At 38.0% G+C, this 21437-nt stretch overlaps 1 protein-coding gene across 2 annotated transcripts in view; it reads right to left on the reverse strand.

Annotated features, from left to right (window-relative positions):
- INPP4B (inositol polyphosphate-4-phosphatase type II B) overlaps positions 1 to 21437 on the reverse strand; it is a gene marked incomplete at its 3' end in the record, with an annotated part of 269087 nt that overhangs the window by 153575 nt on the left and 94075 nt on the right. For both annotated transcript variants that reach the window (XM_080343115.1, XM_080343114.1), the window contains exons 6-7: positions 8923 to 9041; positions 6956 to 7072 (exon numbers count right to left, since the gene is read on the reverse strand). In XM_080343115.1, coding sequence (XP_080199241.1) covers positions 6956 to 7072; positions 8923 to 9041 — 236 coding nt within the window. The remainder of the gene's footprint in view (positions 1 to 6955; positions 7073 to 8922; positions 9042 to 21437) is intronic.

Consider the following 21437-nt stretch of genomic DNA (forward strand, 5'->3'; position numbering starts at 1 on the left):
CTGGTTATAAGTAGCTGCAGCTAATGGCAAACACCTCACTAGTTTCTTGAATGTCAGTTCCCTCTTTGTACATCTTAGAGTTTGTGCTGTTGTGATGGGATTAACCTGACAAAAAAGGGAAATCACCACCAAGAACAGACAAATCTTGTCCTTTGAGTCATTCAAACGTTCCCACGTTGCTGCATTTAGTACAAGGAAATCCTTCAGGCTTGCACAGTGCTTGGGCTGCCTGCAGGGGCTGTAGTACCCAGGCTGCTGGGAGAGCCAGTTACCATTCTGGGGAGCACCAGTCATTCCTCCCAGGGCTTTGCCCAGGGGATGCCCAGGTCCAAGGCACTGGGAAGGAAAGCAGATCAAACATTGGAAGGGACAAAAGCACATTCCTTAATCTGAGCTCATTATTTTGACAGTTAGGTGGCTCCACACTGACTACAGAAACATTGTGCCACACTTTTATTTCTCTTATTCACCGTGGTGTGCATATTTCCAATATTTCTATACTAGGCATGCACCCCTTGAAACCGAAAAGTCGTCATCAGAAATGACAGGGCAATGCAAGAACGGCCTTGGATTTGTTTAACTATTCTGATGTGTGCTGTGCTGGTCTAGTGAGGGATGGAGCAATGAAGTGTATCTATGAATATACATATCCAAAGTACTCCTGGCAGGACAACACATTTCCAAGCTTTCTGGATAATGCTACAGAGGTTAGAACCATCACACCTATGTGTTGCTGAAATCCTTAGCTGGTTAAAATAAAATCTACAAGAAAATATTATCATTTCCTATTTGCATTCCTCATTTCTAAGCAATTTCCACAGCATCACTTTACATTTTAACAGAATACAACCGGTCTCATCACTATGTAGCTTTACAACAGTTTTTCAAAGAGTCAGCTCTTGGAGCAAACCTTTGCCTGATGCAAAGCTTCAGTAGCATTTGATTAACAGAGTAGGTAGAAAAGGAAAATAAAATGGAAAATTAACAAACAGTAGATTACAACTTTTCTTGAAGATACAGCAATAGGGAGAAGTTTGCCTCAATTAAGAAAAAAAAATAATATAAGGGTAGGAGAAACAATTGGAAGAAAAGAGGGATGCTTTCAAAGAGAGAGATTTTTGCAAAGCTAAATCCTCCCATTGAATTTTCAAGGGCTGGGAGCAAAGAGCAGTAGGGCTACAAACGGACTTTAAGTTAAACACACCTGTAAATTTCCTGGTCTTGACACTTATCCTCAATTCTCCTATGGATTCACTAAGATATATGAAACCTTCTTATACCCTCAGCCACTTCAAAGAAAGATTTTATTTCAATCTAAACCCAAATGAAAGTCAGCAGTTAGAATTTTCCTTTAAGTATTGAGACTTTTAAAATATACTGAGAAAGACTGACAATAACACTTTAGGTGCCTTCCACATGCACAGGATAATAAAAAACATTTCCTCCCACCCCAGTATCTTTAATAATGGCATTTAGTAAAAATACATAGCTTGACGCAAAAGGAAAAACTTTATCTATCATCTAGTATATATTAGTGAAAAAAATTACATTATTTCTAAAAGAAACATAACTGACTAAAGATTTATTTTAAGTATTTCTGCATGTAGGAACATGGTACTATATAGTCCTGCTCTATTAAGAAGAATGTGATAATAAAAGTTCCTAATTTAAGGCAATATTTCTCTACAAATCCTGCAGACATGACAGTGAACAGAACTGAGAAAATTAAGAAAAGTAAAGAAAATTAATTACCTTTTCTTTAAAGAAAGTAGAGCAGTTTCACGGTGCTTCAAGTTTTAAAGAAAAAGAAAAAAGGTCCAGTAGTTCTAGTGTTCACAAGAGTGGAAGACTAAGCACCCTGGTACAGCCATAGTGTGGGCAGGTGTGAGCAAGCTTCCACATTTATCTCTGCTAAAGCATTTCACATGCTGCTCTGCAGTTTTCCTAACCTTCAAGTCACAGACCTCTTCAAGCAGTGATGGCAAACACCCCACCAAACTGGGTGGTGGTCTCGTGATACAGATCCATGCTCACAAGGGAATGCAGAATGCTGTCACTTCAGATTTGGCTTCACAACTGAACCCAAAATGCCTCTTGCATGACAGACAGTCTTCATTTCCCGCTCACTCTGGTGTGGTTTGATTTTAACAAGGATACGTGCAATATCAAGAAACACGCAAAGAAAACCTTGTGCAATGTTTCATTCATAGTGAGCAAGTTTAACAGAAGATTCAAACCTCAACAGTTAAAAGACAAGTAGTTTGAAGCCTAATCTAAAGCTGTTTATAATGTATGTTCCCATATCTAAAACCCTACTTGTAACCCTACTACTCCTAGAATTCTCAAATTCATCTAATTTTACCCTCAGTGATTAAGAGAAAATTCAAGAAATCACAAATGCAAGACCAGGCTGTAAAACGTGTAATATTTCAATTGCCTTATTTATGCCCAGTTTCTCCTTGCTCTCAGGAGACAGCATCTGCGTGGTTGTTCGTATGTTCAATATCACATGTGAATTCTAGTATTTATATCCAAAGGAGATTATATCTACCTGCTGGTATTCAAGACAAACAGCAAAAGCATCCCTTAAGTCTCTAACCCTAGTTGGTATATGAAGTCTTTGCTTTTGAAGCTTCTCCTCAAGCTACCCACTTTCCATCTCTGCCTAAAGGGAAAAGGAACCACCAAAGGGCTGCTGCAGACACCAGATACAGACAGTTGTTTGTGTCTTCTGCTTCCAGCACTTCTCCACATGTGGATCTAAAGAAGCTGGCCTGACTCACTGAACGTCACACCAGAACATTACAGCACTGTTTACCTCAAGATCTTGTTGCATTAAAACAAACACAGTCCCATCATACAAGATGCAAACATTTCCAAACCCACTTTACAGATAGTAAAGTCAATGTAGTAAGAATTTACGCTATAGTAACTGCATTAAACCAACACAAATCAGATGTAGATGTGGCAACAGAAAAACCAATCTTAGAAAACAAACAAATAAAAGCCTCACTGTAGCTAAATGTTACAGTACTTACCTAAAAATATATCCACATTGCTCTCCACAATGAAGTTCAGAACGCTTGCTGCAGGACACAAGTCTATATATTCTAAACAGAGAACAGAAAGACTGCTGCCACCCAAATGAGCCGCTAGGCATTCCTTCCTCTTAATGTAACACAAATGCATTTATTTTGTATTTTCTGCAGGTCTGCCACGTGAGAGTTGTACCTGCAAGCTTATGGGAAAGGTAAGTATCGCTGTGCAGAAGTGGCACAGAGATAATATTTTAACAGCATATGAACCTCTAATTCTGATTTTCTTGGACTTAAAGAACAGGTACAGCCCAGCATTAAGACAAAATCCAACTACCAAAAAAATCTTGAAGACAGTGCAACTCTAGCCAGTGAAACATAAATTTGCCCATAGCAATATTGGAGGAAAATCTTTGCAATGTAGAAACAGATGTCACTGTATATTTTTCAGAATGTGGCATTAACCACTGCTTTTTATGCATGCCTGACAACTCTTTCCATGAAGAATTTTTTTCCTAATATCCAATCTATACCTCCTTTGGCACAACTTGAAGCCATTTCCTCTTCTATCACTTGATACTCGGGAGAAGAGACCAACACCCTCCATGCTACAACCTCCTTGCTTCATAAACACACTCTAACTTCTTTATTCCAACTATATCAAAGTAGGAATAGCACTATTAAAAGTTTCTATTTACATGAAAACCAAACACACTAACTTAGGAAGGCTAGCCAAAACAAAAAAAAACCAAACCAAAACAAAACAAAAGCAAACCAGTTTAATTGTATTAAAAAGCGTCAATTACAGAAAGCCTGACACAGCCAAGATATAATTATGCTTAACATCAGACAGACATGCACAAAAAGTGAAAAGTGCAGTTAGAACATCCGGTGTGTCAAGTGCAGTGAATGTGATGGAAGTAACACAGTGCCTCAATATAATTAAACTGCACTTCTTATATAATTTAAGTTAAATGACAGGCAAGAGTAAAGTTAACTATCTGCTTTCTGGTCCAGGAATGCAAGAATTGCAATGCTATTTCTAAATCTCTTTAAAAAGTGCAGTTGTGTCTCACTGTGGAGCATCCCCTTTCACTTTAGCATTATGAGCTATGAGCACAAACTGAGCAGTAGCTATTTATTTTCGTATTATAGTAAAAAACAATGGATTTGAAAATTAGATCTAATTCTCTTGTATAGACAAAGACAGACTTAGGGAGAAAAAAATGCACTTTACCCTATGATGTACCCACTGCCTTCTCCTCATCTTCTCTACAGTCTTCTATTGGTGGCAGTAAAATCCTGCTGAGTTTTATTAATGCACAGAATTTACTTCCTTTAGTCTCATTTTAACTACAAAGTAAATAAGTATGCATTTAGATTGCAGTGTGATGAGGGATATTAGCTACTTGGAACTAGTTAACTGAAGTAACTTATAGCCCTGGTGCTGTGGAAATTACAGTAGCTTTTGGTCAAATTCTGCAAAATATTTTGCAGTCAGATCCAAGGTTTACTCTGCTATCAGTGTGCACTTGTACAAGCTGGTGAGTGCTCTGGAAGTACGGCTGAGAACAGCAGAGCACACCTTGGCTTCCCCCTCCAGCCCCAAGTGGATTCCTTGTCTGTTTGGAGGAACAACGCAGCTACGTGTTGCAGGTGTAACCTGTGGCAGCAGTTTTTGAAGATCAAGAAAGCCAATTTTATTGTAGCCTTGATAATCAGAACTGTGAAGCCACAGAACTTGGAATAGGCTTAGTACCAAAGGGACACATCACACTTCTTGAGTCAGGAAGCAAGTACTGATGTCTGTGCGGCTACAGCTATGCTGTTAATGGCATCAAGTCACACTTCATTTAAACCTGACTTTTCTGAATCTATATACACCTTCAGACTCAAAATACTCACTTGAATTAATAGAAAAGTGTATGGCTTCCAACTACAATAAAGGAAGTTATGACATTAGTTTTATCATCACTGATATTCCAGGACGTAAACAGAAGTCCAAATATTGCCACAAATGAAGTTGTGACCTGGGTGGTTCAAGGTAATTCACACATGCTGCAGTGTGCCTTGATTAAAATCTTACAGCTTATTTCATTTTTTCTTACCTACATGCAGTTCTAAAAAGGCTGAAAATTAAAGAAGTCTAAATAGATGTAAACCAGAGATGGGACTGACATTTTCCCCTACAAAAAGGTACTATAAACTATAGATCTGGAATGTTCTACGTAGGAAATACATAGCTGTTATGTACATAGTGTCTCTCTCTCTCATGACTGACAAGCTACATTAATGGGATTATCTGGGAGAGACTCTAGTCCTGTACTACAATTGTAAATAACATTTACAAGAAGTTCTTCAAAGTTTGCAAAAACCTATCAAATTACATTAATCCTCCAGGCTAAATCTTTCATATTTATCTTGCCCTGTATAAGAGGCAATGTAAGTCTGCAACTAGAAGAGTAGGAGGACAGAAATAGCCCTAAGAAATATGTCCACTTTTTTCACTTACAGATAGGATATTATTTTCCATCATCTATCAGTCACAAAAAAAAAGTGGAACGGAAGGGACTAAGTCAAACTCCTTTCACTCAATTACTGTATCTGTGCACAGGTGACAACTCTATTGAATAAACAGCAGATCCCATTCTAAGCCCCCATAGTCTACACAAAAACCCCAAATTAAAACATATATATTGTGAAAATGTGCGTACAAGTCTCTTCTCCAGGTATTCTTAAACAAAAAAATAAAATACATGAAGTATATAAATCAAAAGAAATCCAGGTTATTTGTCTAAAATATTCCACACATTCCCATTAAAGAGCACAGTGAGGAGAGACAGCTCTAATCTGTTTGTTCACAAAGGTCCAAAATTTAAACAAATGTATCAATTATTTTCTACCTTAAAAAAAAAATAAAAGTAGTTCTCTGAACCTACAACTTAACTTTTGTAAGCAGCTCAAAGACAGTCTCAAGTTGTAAATTATGCCTTTAATTTCCTTCTTACGGATAATGAACACATATATAGTCATGACATGAGCTTGTAGGGTCTTTAATCATATTGGGGGCCAATTATAGAGACATAAAGAGCAATTCAGTAATCAAATAAAGGTGTCAAGAGCTATTTTGGATGCTCAAGAGAAAACTATCAGCTGGACTCCAGATGCCACAGAAGAAAAACATACATCTTCCACAGGCCCTATGATATCTCCTAGCTCTGTAAGGCCGTCTTAGATCACCTATGGCACTTAAAGAGACACTCAAGTTCTATATTTGGCAGTTAAATCACTCAAATAGTTGCACTGACCTCCATATATCCTGTAGAGTGAGTAACTGTTTCTCAGCATAAGAGGACAACAGCGTAACCAGAAATGCACCACACTGGAACCCAGTATGATTCACCCTTAGCAGTGCCACAATTTTAGACCCTTACAAATCAATAACAGCAGCCACAGGAGAGCTGCAGACATCACCATGCAAGATGTTAAAATAAAATATGATTATCTCATACATCAGGTTACAGGCTTTATTCTCATCCTGGTTTGGGCATATAAGTATTAATAAAATATTTTCAGAAACATATTTCTGAAATACTGTTTATAGTGGTGTTATCTCAATCTATTTCATATGCTCTGTGCACAGAAGAATTATCTTCTATTTGCCAAGAATACCTGAGCTGATTCATGTAACCAATTAAATAATAGCAAAGCGTCCATCTTAAGTGCATGGTTTCCTTTCTCTATTCTCTAATACGATAACAAAAAATAAAGTACATTTTAGGTATAAGAGAAGAACAAAACCAATTCTACACAAATCTGTTCACCTAGTTTGCAGACTTGCTAAAGATAGCCAAAGAATAACATGGCAAAAAACTTAAATCTCAATAAGATTTATGCAAGAAACAAAACAAAGCACTTACTGTGTCTTGCGATTTATCTTTGACATCGTAGACTGTTAGTTTTATTTTAGTCTCCTCATAGATGGGGTATTCCGGTGGGAATGTCACACCAGTCAAAAACAGTGGATCTCTTGTACCCTGTGTAATGTGAGTAAACATTCAGTAAGGTAACAGCTGTGCAATGTGTAGTACAGGCCATTATGGATGTACAGAAACTGTGGGCTCTTTAAAATAAGTCAGCTTTCTACAGCAGAGAGATGTGAACAGCTAAGTATTATCTAGTCTGTAAAAAATCTGGATAACATTAAAACTTTCTCAGGAAAGTTTTCAAAAAGCTTTCTGGAAAGTTTTTTTAACTGGAAAATATATTAATTACTTCTGAAACAGAGCCTAGCAACATGCCTTTAAACAGTTCAGCCAGCAGGTATCAGTATCTGGAACACAATCTGTAATAAACAATCTCTTTCTTTCTCCCATGATACTTCCTGAAAGTATTTCAGTTTCATATTGATTTAAATGGAAAAAAAAAAGATAACTTGAACACACACAAATTTACAATAAAACATCCACAGAAATGCTATAGAAACTCCCTGTATTATGTTAAGGTTACTAATCTGCGGGGACAGGATTACAATGCCCTTCTGTAAGCAGCACTAGAGTAAAATAACATTCCTATGATCTGTAACATTATCATTATGTTTAAAAGCAACTCTATTATAGCTTCAGATATATAAACAATTAAATGAATCATATAAAACGTTGCTTGTAATTTCTGAGTGTTTAATTATAGTTACCTTCTGAAGATTACTAGGCTAATATCCTTAAATTTTCCATTAACTAATATGAATAATTTTATATTATAAACGTGTTGTGTTTTTTTAACTCAAATTAACTTTTCCATGCCTTCACCTTCCCCTCCCCAAAGCTTGACTACAAAGGAAGCTTAGACCCTGACACAATAAATTAATGGATTCATTCAGAACTAGGACATTGTCTTAGGAAATGCATAAACTCCTATAACAAAACAAACAAACAAAGGCAAAGCAAAACCATCTTCTGCACAACATCATTCCATACAGTCAGTAACAAAACACCCTGACCAGATACAAGATATTTGAATGAAGCTGTTTCAGAATGGTTGATCCCTGAAACCATAACAACTTAATTAGTAGCTGGTTGAAACTGCAAGATCACACACAAAAATCTCACGAAACATTCTAAATGTATTCAACAGTCAAAACAAGCCTTTGGTAAAATAGCGTGTGTGTTTACATTGAGACTTCCCTGTTCTTAATGAGTCTCTCCAGTAATTTAAGCAAGTTACACCTACATTGTCTGATCACAGTTAAATAATTTTCTCTGTGAACAACCTTTGCTCATTCTGACACTGATGCTCACAGGGCAAAACAAAGACTAGTAGAGCAGCCTCAGACAACTTTTGCTGTAATATGTGATTGAAGTTACTAATTATTTTATATCAAATCACAGACATTACATATACACACACTTTGCCCTAGTTATAGAAGTAAGCTACTATTTTTCAAATTACAAAAACATCAACTTTCCAATCAAAAAAATAGAACAAGAAACACAGATAGGATAACAGACCATAAAATACACCTTTCTTCTTCTGTAATTTAAAAATACTTTGCAAAGTCACTGTATTCTTAATTTAGCTTCACTTTGCATTGCCTTATCCTTTAATGAGAGTAACTATTCCCCATTTCATTGTAGACCTATGTCTGGAGAACTGGAGTAGTTTCTAAGCTTCTGCTGGTACAACAGAGCTTTCATGAAAGTCAAGTTCATTTCTAACTGTTTACCCTGGTTAAATGCCAAGAACTACAGAACACTCTTAGGTATGCTTTGCTAACTGCCAGGATGTACCTAAGACTATGCACCAACTTGTTTTATTTCTCATTCACTTTCTACGGAAGAAACGAGCAATTCATTAATCAGCACGTTAATTGAATAAGAAAGACTCTCACCTCCACGATTTCAGTGCTTGAATACCTCGTCAAAATGTGCTCTGCTGGGTGCACCACTGAGACTTGTATGAACGTATTCAGCTTCCGATCACGGGTCGCAGACACTAGATCCTTGCATGCTGGAGACAGTACAAAATAAAAATAAAATACTCAAAAGAAAACTCTGGGAAAGTGCTGTCACAGGCACAGGACAAAGCAGACCACGCTCCAGCTCCACACTAAACCTCTCGAGACAAGCCGGTTTAACAGAGGAAGTCCCTTGGAAGTAACATACAGAAATAGGAAGTCACATGCTGCAGAACTGAACTGAGATTTCGTTTCCACTAAAAATACTTCAGCTTCTGCAAAGCTCCCTGCCAGAGGCTCATCAGCTCCACTATATGAATGTGCATGCGCATATGCACACACACATTGCAACAGTGGGTAATTTTACATAAGCATTCATTTAATTTGCCACGAAATCTCTCTTAGCAGCCTAACTTGATCATCTCTTGTCTGACAATTTTCACAGCACATGTGAAACGTTTTTTCACAGTACATTTTAAACACATTCTAAACCAGTTAAACGCGATCAGTGATTAGGTTATATAGTCTCATACTATGTTATGAACTTTTTAGTGGAATTAATCAAGGAGTAAAAATCTACAAAACTAAAAGCAGACAGTAACATAACCAATTCTTTTGTCAGTGAATGGCATATAAATGAGAAGAATAATTGTATTCTGGCTATATGACATCACTATTAAAACTTATTTTACCAGATAAACACAGGGAAATTCAGTTCTTGTTTAGTAATTTATTTTTATCCTGGGCTCACAGTCATGTAGGCGACAGAGCTGACTCTTTATATGAATACACCTCATGCCTTATAACCAAAAAGATGAAAGCATGAAAGAAATAAAAAGGATGAGAAAAGAAACAAAGGTATTGTTGGCTGCTCTGCAGAGGGGATGCAGACTAATGGGGCATATATTGCCTCAAAAGCAATACCCACCCACCTCACCTTCTTCAATAAAGAATATGCAACAGTGAACACTGTGACAGGATCTATCCAATTTTTCTGCAAGTGTGACAAACCACACTGGGATCTCAGAAGCCTGAGGGAATAAAAGCCTCTGGTTTCAGAGAGGCTAATTGTCAAAAAAGAGCTGAGGACATTTTCTAGGAGTCACTGTTAACTGGTGGCTTCCTCAAGTGCAGCTGACCGTAACACTTTAAAAAGCAAGTCAGATCATCCTCAGCACAAGCAAACCTGCTCTGATGAGAAACCAAGGCAAAGAAAGCTCTGATACACACAAAAGGCTAACTCAGCTCAGTTTATATTTTTTGTTGGTTTTGGTTGTTTGATTTTGTGGTGTCTTTTTTGGTGGTTTTTTGTTTGGTTGGTTGGTTGGTTGTTGTTCTTCGTTTTGTTTGTGGTTTTGTTTATGTTTTTGTTGTGTGTTTGGGTTTTTCGGTGGTGGTGCTGGTTTGGTTTGGTTGGTGTGGTGGTAGTGGTGGTGTTTTCTCCTTTGAGCTTTGACCTGCTGCTTGAGGAAATAAAAGGAAACTTGGCTGAAGCTTTTTTACCACTCTTCTGTAACGGTTAAAAGGGAACAAGAAAACAAATCTAACCTTTCCAGAATATTCTGAAGTTTTTTTGCTTTAGCCCAAATTTCCAATAATAACTTTTAGTAGACAGTCTCAAACTGATCCTAACATAATTTGATGGTAAAAGTTGGGTAAATGATGGAGTCTTCATGAAACAGCTGATATAACAGCAGCAGACTTGAATAGCAAGTTGCCAGCAATTCTTTGCTACTATGGCTCAAAAGCACAAAAGGTTGGGCAGACACCTGCCTGTTGGAACTATATCCTCTCTAAAGCTGACCACAAATGCCATATCAGATCACTGACATTTCCAGAGGCAGCCTTTTCCCCCCCACAAACCCTCATCTTACACCACCACCCAATCCTTAAACATTCTACTCAATAATGGGGTTTTTTTAAGCATATAGCACACTAAAGCACACCGCTTCAGAGAGATAGCAAGAGAGTTAATGCTCACTAGCAGAAGCCAAAATACTAATAGAGATAGTCACATTTTTCACACCCACCACAAAGGAAGGGCCAGCAAGCTCACAATTCAATAGACCTCCAAGGCTGACAATAATACACCAGCAGAGAAAACCAGAGATAGAAACTTAAGAAAAACAACAATAAAATCCCCCCAAAACAACACCACTGACTCTGGCAGGAGTCAGCTAACTCTTGTAAAAAGTACTAACATGATAAACTGAGGTAAATTTCCCACAAATAACAGCCTGATTTACTTGCGGGATGTCTCAAATACATTAATCAGATGTGGTGAATTCTTTTAGAAGGCAAGAGCACAGGCTCTTATCCTATTGATAAGTCTTTAACAAGAAAGATTTGTGCTAAGTGGTCACCATCTTGGTGATATCTGAGCATAGAAAACATTTAATTTCTGTGATCATTGGGCAATCCAGTCATTAGATCATGTTCTTGTAAAAAGGCAGCCTAGCTACTTAATCATGAATTTCATTAGTTAGAGCTGACATGAAGATAATTTATCTGCATATCTCCGATGGGGAGGATCAGCACAAAGTATCAGAGTACTTTGGGACACCCCAGTGCTGAAGGACAAATGAAAAATTAAATTACACGAAACCTGCATCTACTATGATGAGAGAGTTATTTGTCTCTACATTGGGTTACTGCTGCTCACAACTGCCCTTTCAGTCAGAGAGGATGTCCAGTAAGGTTGTTGCTGGCAGAGAACTGAAGATTTGGTATGACACAGAATTTCTTAGTTCGACCCACCGCACATCACTTCCCCTAAAAACAGCCCAACTGAAATGTTCAACTAAACATAAGGACTACTTTTAAGCTGATGCCAAAGGAAAGAAGTTTGTTATATCCTGTTCACAGCCTGGCAAGTCCCACAGCCCCACACTGTGCTATTGCCCTTTGAAATATTTTACTTAGCAGTACCTCTGAAAAACCCTAGGTCTTCTCAAAGAAATAGTCATCAGACTTTGGACAAAGTGAATCATTACATAGCGATGAAGGTGAAATACCAGTTACATGTTATATATTTAAATATATCTGTTGGGTATAATTGACATACTATTCAAAAATACAAACATGAAAGGCATGCTAAGGCTGTTTTCTTAACTGCAAACCTAACACAGTGAAAGCAAGTAACAACATCAAGATACTTTCCATCATTGCATTATTTTTCAATACTTCACTATGCTTGAATTAATTCTGGAAAAACTCATCAACAAAACTCAGTGAACTGAAGTGACGGCTTGTACTTACACGCCAAAAGTATATGAATCTACTCATTGTGACTGTTGACTCAGTGTATAAAAGCCTGAGTAATCCATTCCCCTGGTGATCCCATCTCTGCTAAGACTATCGGTGTATAATGAATGTTTAAGGAAGAACTGCATTAGGAATCATTTATGCTTTTACATCAACAAAGAAAAAAATATAAGATGGTAAGAAGAAAGAACTACATAGCAAGCAAAGAAAAAGAAGGAAAGACATACAGCAAAGTAAACACTTATGTAGAGCAAGATGAAAGGCTGGAAGAATTGCTCTGGAATATTTTTACAAATATATACTTAGTATTTTGCAAAATTCTGTGGTCTACATATAAAACTGCCTTATCATTTAAAATGCCTTAAAACAGATAACATTTAATCATTGTTATTCCTCAATTTTTATTTTCTAAAGGAAAAAAAGCAAACAGAATATTCATTGTTATCCCATTTCCATTACTATTGTTTTTCTGTTATTAAAACTATAATATTATTCTTACATGAATCATAGTAAACAAGTGTTCCTTCTCTATTAGTCATGTCTGTACATTGTCCTGTACCACTAAAATGCACACAAACCATAAGTACTGTACATGCAAACCACACAAGTAGATGTTTGATTCCTGAGCCCTGCCACATTCGGTATTTCTCTGTTTTCTGTGCTGCATTGGCATGCTGGCTGTGTTCTTCATCCTTTGGTGTGCATGTGCATATAAAGACACCAGAAGAGAAAGACTGGGTACTTTGTTCAAGACCAGGTTATGCTGTGAACACGGTAGAATCTTGCTTCATAGTTTCAGGGAGATTTTCTGAAAAACATTACCTAGATGGAGGAACAGCACAGAGAAATAACTAACCCCCAAATAGTCTGGAAATTCATTATCTACCTTCCCTGAAACGATAACAATTCTGACCAGGTATTCAGCACTGCTCCCAGCCCTGAGTCCACTGGAGGCAAAATAAATTAATGTGGCAGAGGAACAGGGAGATGCAGCATCTCCCAGAACTGAAAAATTCCAGCAGCTGGAACAAATGACACAGGCAGAGGGAATGACAGACATCAACTCAGATTCACAGAGTTGCTTGGGAAAGATGCCAAAGTCTAGCCCAAAAACTGGAAAATTGCATCGAAATGGCAATGTTTATTTTTGTTAGTGAGGGAAATTACAGCACATTGGTGCATGTCTTCCCAGACTATGAATTCACACAATGCACTTCCCAGCCTACGTGGCAATTTGTGACGTAGCTTCTTCTCTAACCAGTGACGGAAGTGGCTGGCAAGGGACAGTAATCAACCATGATACTCCTGTTGTCTCCAAGGCACACTATTCTGTATGCCCGCAAAACAGAACAGAAAATTAGTTGTATCTGACAACAAGGGGCATGGGAGAAGTCTGTGTGTCTCACATACATATATATGTGAACATAATGTTCAAAACATTTTTCATTTCATTGGCATTGCAGCAGCATTGTTATCCCAAAGCAACTTATAAATAATAATGTACAGTCTGTCTTGATAAGATTAATTAGCTGGGGTGCAGCTATTCCTTGGTGGGCAAAAGGACATATTAAATAAGAGAACACTACATTCAGACCTGTGCTACATGCAGAACTCTAAACAGTACATTGTTTTCTTTCCTCTACCCCAGGGGGTCTTGATGACATAGAGTGGCGTGGATAAGAAAGCGCACATCATTGCTGCTTCTGCCTCCGCTGAACTCCCAGTGCTACTCAAGTTTGCCAAAAAGAATCTCTTAACAGTCAGGCACACTTAAAGGCTTCGGAATAATCCAACTTCAGAACATACAGGAAAGTTTTAGCCATGGGTTGGTATTAGAAGCCTAAATGTAACCATGAGAGTGGATGAGAACAGGAAAGTGATGTGTTCCCTGCATGGCAAAACATACCTGAAAGCAAATGAGACAAACATTTGAGGACTGGAATTAGCAGACAATGGTGTTAATGAGCACCCCTCCAGCTAGTGCTCTATAATAAGTATTATTAATTGGTTTATAAAAAAATCTATTAATTGGTTGTCCCATTCATGTATCAGTAGGAAAGCTTCAGTTTGCTAGGGTTAAAGAACATATCTACCTAGGGACCAAAAGAGCAGAAGTGATACTCCTGTAACAATTTGCAATGTGGTCTCCCAGTAAAATTCACTGTACAACAATAAATATCAAAGGTCACAGAAACTGTAATATCCACATTGCCGCAAAATGAGTGCAGAGGTACATAAACAGGTATGTATCAGGAGGGAAACCCATGAACAGTAATAACTGAAACAGATCCTCAGGCTCAGGTAAGCTCTGCAATGAATAGAAGACTAATTTAGAGCAATGTATACAAATATAAGAAAAGATTCACTGATTTTTACTTAAGATTCCTGTCTCTAGCAATGACTTGTGTGAAAAAAAACAAACAAAAAACCAAAACCAACATATCTGTTCTCCGGAATATACAGCTGGTTGCTAGAGTTACCTAGTTATATCTCAAGGAAATGTACACAGATACTACAATTAGCATCCTTCAGGGGATGTTTGTAATAAACAGAGGGAAGAAAATTTCTACCAACAGTCAAAGGAAAAAGATGACTGGGAAGTTGTATCAGGTGAAGCATGAATAAAGATACCTATGACATCTCTACAAATACAGGTTTGGTGAGGAAAAAAAAAGAGATAAAACGAAAAAGAAACCACAAACCACACAACACCACAAAAACACACAACCACAAACACCACCAATATTAGTAGTTCTCACTGTAAGTAATATGTCAATATGCCATCCAGAAAAACATCAAGTATTACTCATTTAATTTGCAGTTAAAAGAACACAATTATTTAGGATTCACTGAACTAAGATACACATGAGTGCTGCTGGGAGAAAATGGGGTACAGTGATGGAAGGCAAGGACAAGTGATCATTCCCACAAGTTGAGACGCCAGCTGCATATGAAGTGATAAAGCTGGTTAGAATTACACCAGTGTGAAAACCCAAAGTGACCTATTTCAGAATAAATTCTGCCCACCCTGGATTCTTCAGTACTAGGGAAATTTTAGGGTTTGTGTCTTTTGTGCCTTACTGAAAGCCTCATGCTGGACTAGAGCATAATGTACAGCACTTTCAAACTGCACCCTTCTGCTTCCTCCAAGAAGATAAGTGCAAAGGCTTGCACTTGATTTTGCATTGCACCTTGATTTTGCATTGCCATTATCAGCAGCAGTAACAGCTATTTCCTGAACATGGTTTTCAATTCTTCTGACATGTTAGAACAGGCCTATTTCATATTGCAGCTTTGCTATTCAGCCTGGAAAACCTCAGCTATTTATAGAGTTTAAGTATGATAGATGCAAGAGTTTCAGGAAAGTGGCTGACTGGATCAACGTACAGCTCACAGGCATCGTAGCTCCACTGCAGAAGCGAATGCATGGTTACATATGTTATCCATCCATTGAGTGCAATTTACATTTTGGTTGTGCATTAATCTATTGCTAACATTCGACGATCTGTTCCAGCACAATCTCTGCTAATGATCGTGCTCCTCCAGCTTTATTTACAATTTGTGTTTAACTGACTTCTGCCACCTCTTTGCTATAGATTTGAGCTACACAATGGCAACGAGGTCACAGAAGTGACTTTCTAGCTTTGCTCAGAACAGCTGCTTCCTTAAGTCATGAAACAAACTGCTCTTGATATGTTTGAACTCCTTTAATTTTTGAAATTGTATCTGAGAATATGAGTGTCTGTGTATCTTTCTTGCATAGTGCTGCTGTGTTTAGTTATAAAAATGTAATTCTTTAAAAAATACAGCATCTCCTTACTGAGCACACTGCACCCAACAGCACAGAGAAGTCTGTTTTTCTGAGGTACTGCAGTACACTAGTGACAACAAAGCAGAGCTTTTGCTCTTGCTTTAGATTCTCAATTATCCTCTTTATCTTCTGTCTAAAACTATTCTGCTCATGGCACTGCCTATTAGTGGTATTTATGCTCTGAACCTTAAGGTGACTTCAGTTCTCTGATGAGGCAAATGAGGAAAGAAGAGAAAAAAAAATATTAAGTCTTATGAAAACTTGCCATATGTTATTACATTCCAAAATATATTCATATCAAAATAGATTTTGATACTGCTATTTCAAGGCTGTAATTTATTTTGGTATTGTTGGTATTTTAGAATACCACAAAAAGGTTTACATCTCCTGGAAACAGAGCTAAATACCATTTCCCCCTTCACATTTCCCAACATTGTTATATCAAGTATCTAATAAAGAAGTAAGCTTGCTGTAATTTCTTTCAGACATTTCCCATTATCCTGAAAACAGAGTGGTTGCAGGTTTAAGTGCCAGCTGAAGAATCAAAAGAATGGCAAATGGTATATAGAATTCTCTTTTCCGTTTAACTATGAGTTTCTTTATACTGTAAGCTCATAGCAAACACCTAGAATCTGTAACAATCTATTTCAGGTTTTATAAATAAAATACATTCTGCTGGTTTCCTAACTTTTTGAAAGAAAATAAATGTACAAAAATGTATCAGCAATACCACAAGAAAATGAAAACAAACAGAAGTGCCAAGCCTCTCTCAAAGTTTTCAGTGTGCCATATCTGTTTTTATTATAGCAGCATACATTGCTTGCTTTGACATAAGCCTTTCTACACTGCTATCCCAGTTGTCAAGTGAAGCGTTATGTGGTTTTGATCCTCAGTATGCAGTATTACTTTACAAGACTGCAGAGACAACCTTTTCCTCTGATATGTAAAGAAAATTCAGCTGTTGCTTAGCCTTACTCCAAATCCATGTCTCCATGTACGTATTTACAGCATACTAGCAGGCTAGGCAAGGAGAGAAGCTTCCCCTGCAAAATACAGGATAGCAATCAAGCAACACAGAGACCAGCAACTATAGCATACAACAAGCTTCAGAAGGTCCTCTAAGCAACCTGAAATCTTTCAGGGTGCTTCTTCACTGCACTACAGCAGCTTTGAGCAGCTGCAAGGAAGCTGCTCTGCACTCTGGATGCAAGTCCAGCTACAGGAACCCAGAGCTCAGTAAGGAGTGATCCACCTTGCTGCTTTGGCATGTCACACAGCCTGGACAAGACTTCAGCATCTCACAACTGCGTTGCTATTCCCACGCAAGCTACCTGGTGTTAACATTGCTCCAAGTACATCTACACAATAGTGCTGGTTCAAAGGCTGCAATACAGATGTCCTTTTCACATAAACTTCTCTGGAGCCAGCTCTCTAATTAATTGTAAGCAAACCAACTATGTGGCCACAGCCCTGTTGCCCATGAGACATTCCCAGTGAATAAAACTACTCATTTTTTTCTTCAAAAGAAAATGTTACATAGGAAAGGCAATCAAGATGAAGGTGCCACAAGATGCAGAAGAGACCTATATTAAAAACAGTCATCAAATGCTTTGGGTTGGAAGGGACCCTTTGAGATTGTCTAGTTCCAAGCCCCCTACCATAGGCAGGGACACCTTCCACTAGACCAGCTTGCTCAAAGCCCGTTCCAACCTGGCCTTGAACACTTCCAGGGAAGGGGCATCTGCACTTCTGAGCAACCAGTTCCAGTGCCTCACCACCCTCATTGGGAAGAATTCCTTCCTTATATATCTAATCTAAACCTAACTTTTTTTCAGTTTGAAGATATTACCCCCTCATCCTATTCACTACAAGCCCTTGTAAAAAGTCCCTGCACCTGGACTGGCACTGTTTAACATCTTTGTCGACAACATGGACAGTGGGACTGAGCGCACCCCCAGCACGTTTGCCGATGACACCATGCTGTGTGGTGCAGCCAGGATGCTGGAGGGAAGGTATGCCATCCAGGGGGACCTTGACGCTGGAGAGATGGGCTCATGTGAAGCCACAATTTAATGTAAGAACAACAGCAACTCACAAAGAAGAGACTGACAGTAGTTAAGACTTGCAAGCAAAGCTATTGCTCAACAGTCTAACTGAACATCATTTAAGATTCTTTTATCTGAAATGTCTTCCTGTGCATATGCCAAGGATGGAGCCTCCAGTGACAGGCGAAGAAACAATGTGGTTTTGATCAACTTCACAAAGATTCCTAAAAAAACACCAACACCCAAGGGAGCATACTGGAAAGGTAGAGCACTGTAGGACTCTTCATGTGCAGCGCTCAAAAAAAGCCACACACATGGCCTTCAGGAAAACTGGGCTGGGTATAATTGAGCTGTATGATTGTAATTTCTTTTTTCCCCCGTTGGGATGCTAAACTTCAGTCTGATTCAAAATTAGTTCTTATTGCATAGGCACCTGTCATGTTGAAAATGACTAATGAGTCTCTATCTAAAGAGAGAGTCCTCTCCAGAAAATAGAAAATAAAGCACTAGTCCCTCCAATATGCCAGAGGTCATCTTTTAGCAAAACAAACACCACACTCTTTAATATGTCTAAATGGTAACCAGACTAAAATGTACTTCAAAGTCAAGGCAAATAAGGGCAAGACATGCTTTTAATCAAAGGAGAAAATAGATTTCTGCAATCCAGAACAATCATTTTTAGCCCTGTAATGTTTAAATTTCCTAGTCCAGAAATGCATGATAAATGCTGTAGTTAAAAGAAGCAGACATTCTAATATAGATAAGACCTGTGTAAAAAGGTGACAATACAGGATTAATACCTAAATTAGAGATCCAAGTAAGAGGCAATGCTTCACTCCTCAGAAGATTTCAAAACAGCCATTCTGACAAATAAATAGAGATCTGCATTAGATAGCAAAGTATAACTCCTTTATAAAGATTTTTTTAGAATATATATTTGTATCTTCTCCTGTAAGTGACAGAGCCCAGAAATAATAAAAGCTCACAGATCAAGGGTTGTGTCAGAGGACAAGTTTCAAGTAATCCATCTCATTTTGTATTAGTTTACTTGCACAGCCTGAAGAAATAACCTTTACTCCTAAACTTCCCAAAAATGTACATCCTGACCATGAGAACTCTGCTGGTACAGACAAACAGCCTTTAAAAATGCACAGGGTGACAGATACCATGCTGACTGTAGAAGCTGTGACGCTCATAGACATCATTTTCAAGTAACATTTTTAAAGCAGCATATACATTGGTATTTACAGTTTTGTCAAAAGCAACAATGAGCTCATCTCCTCAAAGATATTGGCCCATAATTATGGCTCTAAATCGTTAGCTCACAGATTTACAAAAGGTCTGCAGCTTGTATTTTAACACAGATCTAGAAGGAGGAGATGTTAATGATTTCTACAGAGCAGCAGAGCTCAGCGTACCAGCCGCTAAACCAGTAACCTGGATCCTTATACCATAAATGGACTGTCATTTCCAGCAGGAGTTTCTTCAAAGGTGAAAAACTGCTATTTACACATGATACATATTTGAAACTGACTTGGTTTTGATATGTTGACATATGTAAAGACATAGCAGACTTCTTCCCACAGAGATAATCCAAAATTATTTCAATTCCTTTGTACAAATAAATATTAGCTGAGTTTTTAAAATAATAATAATAATGTCTTTCACTTGTTTCTGTACAGACACCTCCTGGTGGATTTAAGATTTAAATCCAGAATGACCAAGGTATTGCTGCTGTTCATCTCAATGGGAGCACGTTCAGATCCCATTTCAGTTTTTAAAGCAGTTCATTTACAAACCTACAACAAACAATCCTCAGCTTCTTAGGTGTGAAGAATTCTGGCCTTCAAAGCATGTTAGGACAAAATTCTTCTTACCTCATCATAATGAAATTCTGCCCTCATTCAGTCCCTCAGAAACCAATCTTAAATGTAGAGAGGATTTCAGATTAAAGTGTCAGCTTTGACTTGTTTTGAACATTTGAACTATATTCCTTCCACAAGGCAGGCATTTTTTTAATTTAGTTCAATTTATTTCATTTTAATTTCACATTCCACATAACAGGAAAAAAAGAAAAAACCCCACACAACTAAAAATATGGTTAATCACAATAATAGAAGTGTCCATAACTGTACTAGAAACTATTATCAACAGGAAGTGGGGCTAAAACAATGATGAAAAGCATTCTTAAGCACTTCATTTGTTTTCAGCAAAGCCCAGCACCTCAGGTTGGTCAGCTTATCACAAACACAGTAGCCAGGCTGCATCTCAGTGTTGTGTAGAATTTTGTGGTATTGCATTTAGAATTCCAGTTCTTTCCAGGCCTGTAGGAGAACCTCATTTTCAAGTCAAATCTCACCGCAGGACACGTTTCAAAACTTTCAAAAATAATTAAATCTTTAAATAATGTACTCAAAAGAGGAGGATTATTTCAACCTTCTATTAATTAGATGTTTTTATTTTTATGGAACTTCTGTTTCCATAAATGATAAAAAAAAAAATCCATTGGGAAATGTTTCATAACATGAAAGTATTACTGCAATTATTACTGTAGGCATATTTAGAAATGTATTTAAGAACTACCAGTTAAAAGACAAATGTTCAGTTAACGCAATACAGCATCATTAGAGCTAAAAAAGTCAAGAGCTATCACACTTTGAATTATTTAAAAATGTTTCACTTACTGTACCATTGGCCTAACGAAACAGAATTGTTTCATGTCTGTATAGTCACTATCACTCTGCAAAAGAAGCATGGACTACACAACTACTGAAATCTGTAAATAATTTTCTTGCTTTTTGTCTGTATGATCTATACTCCATATGATCTATACTCTTTTGGAATCAGTAGGTGACTTAACTTCAAGGAGAAAGCCACACATGGAAAGAGACGTGAGGAATTCCCCAGACAATTCCTCATGAAGCCTTTTACAGTCTGGGCTAAAGGTTAGAAAAGACCAACTGCAAAAAGCGACAGTAAAAAGTCGAGCATAAATGCGTAAGATGACAGAGATGTCCATGAGTGGGTTTTAAACAGAGTCCTCTAAGCCTCCACACACCTTCTACCTAGCTTTGGAGGTATTTAAGCTTTCATCTGTAAGAGGTCCCTACGTGCCTGTGGGTCGGCTTCTGGGCATGTCCCAGTTGCCTCAGCCTTGACAACGCGGAGCAGCTCCGAGCTCATCTCTGGCCCTGTCAGGACCTGCAAACCACACGCCTCTCCTGACAGGCGCGGGCTGGCAGGCGGTAGTGGGGCACGGCTGCTCGGCCACGCTCTGCAAAAACATCACTGCTGATTTCCTTCACCACAGACCCAGTGGGAAGGCTGGA

This window comes from Nesoenas mayeri (assembly GCF_963082525.1).
Source record: "Nesoenas mayeri genome assembly, chromosome: 4".
In the NCBI taxonomy this organism is placed as follows: Eukaryota; Metazoa; Chordata; class Aves; order Columbiformes; family Columbidae; genus Nesoenas; species Nesoenas mayeri.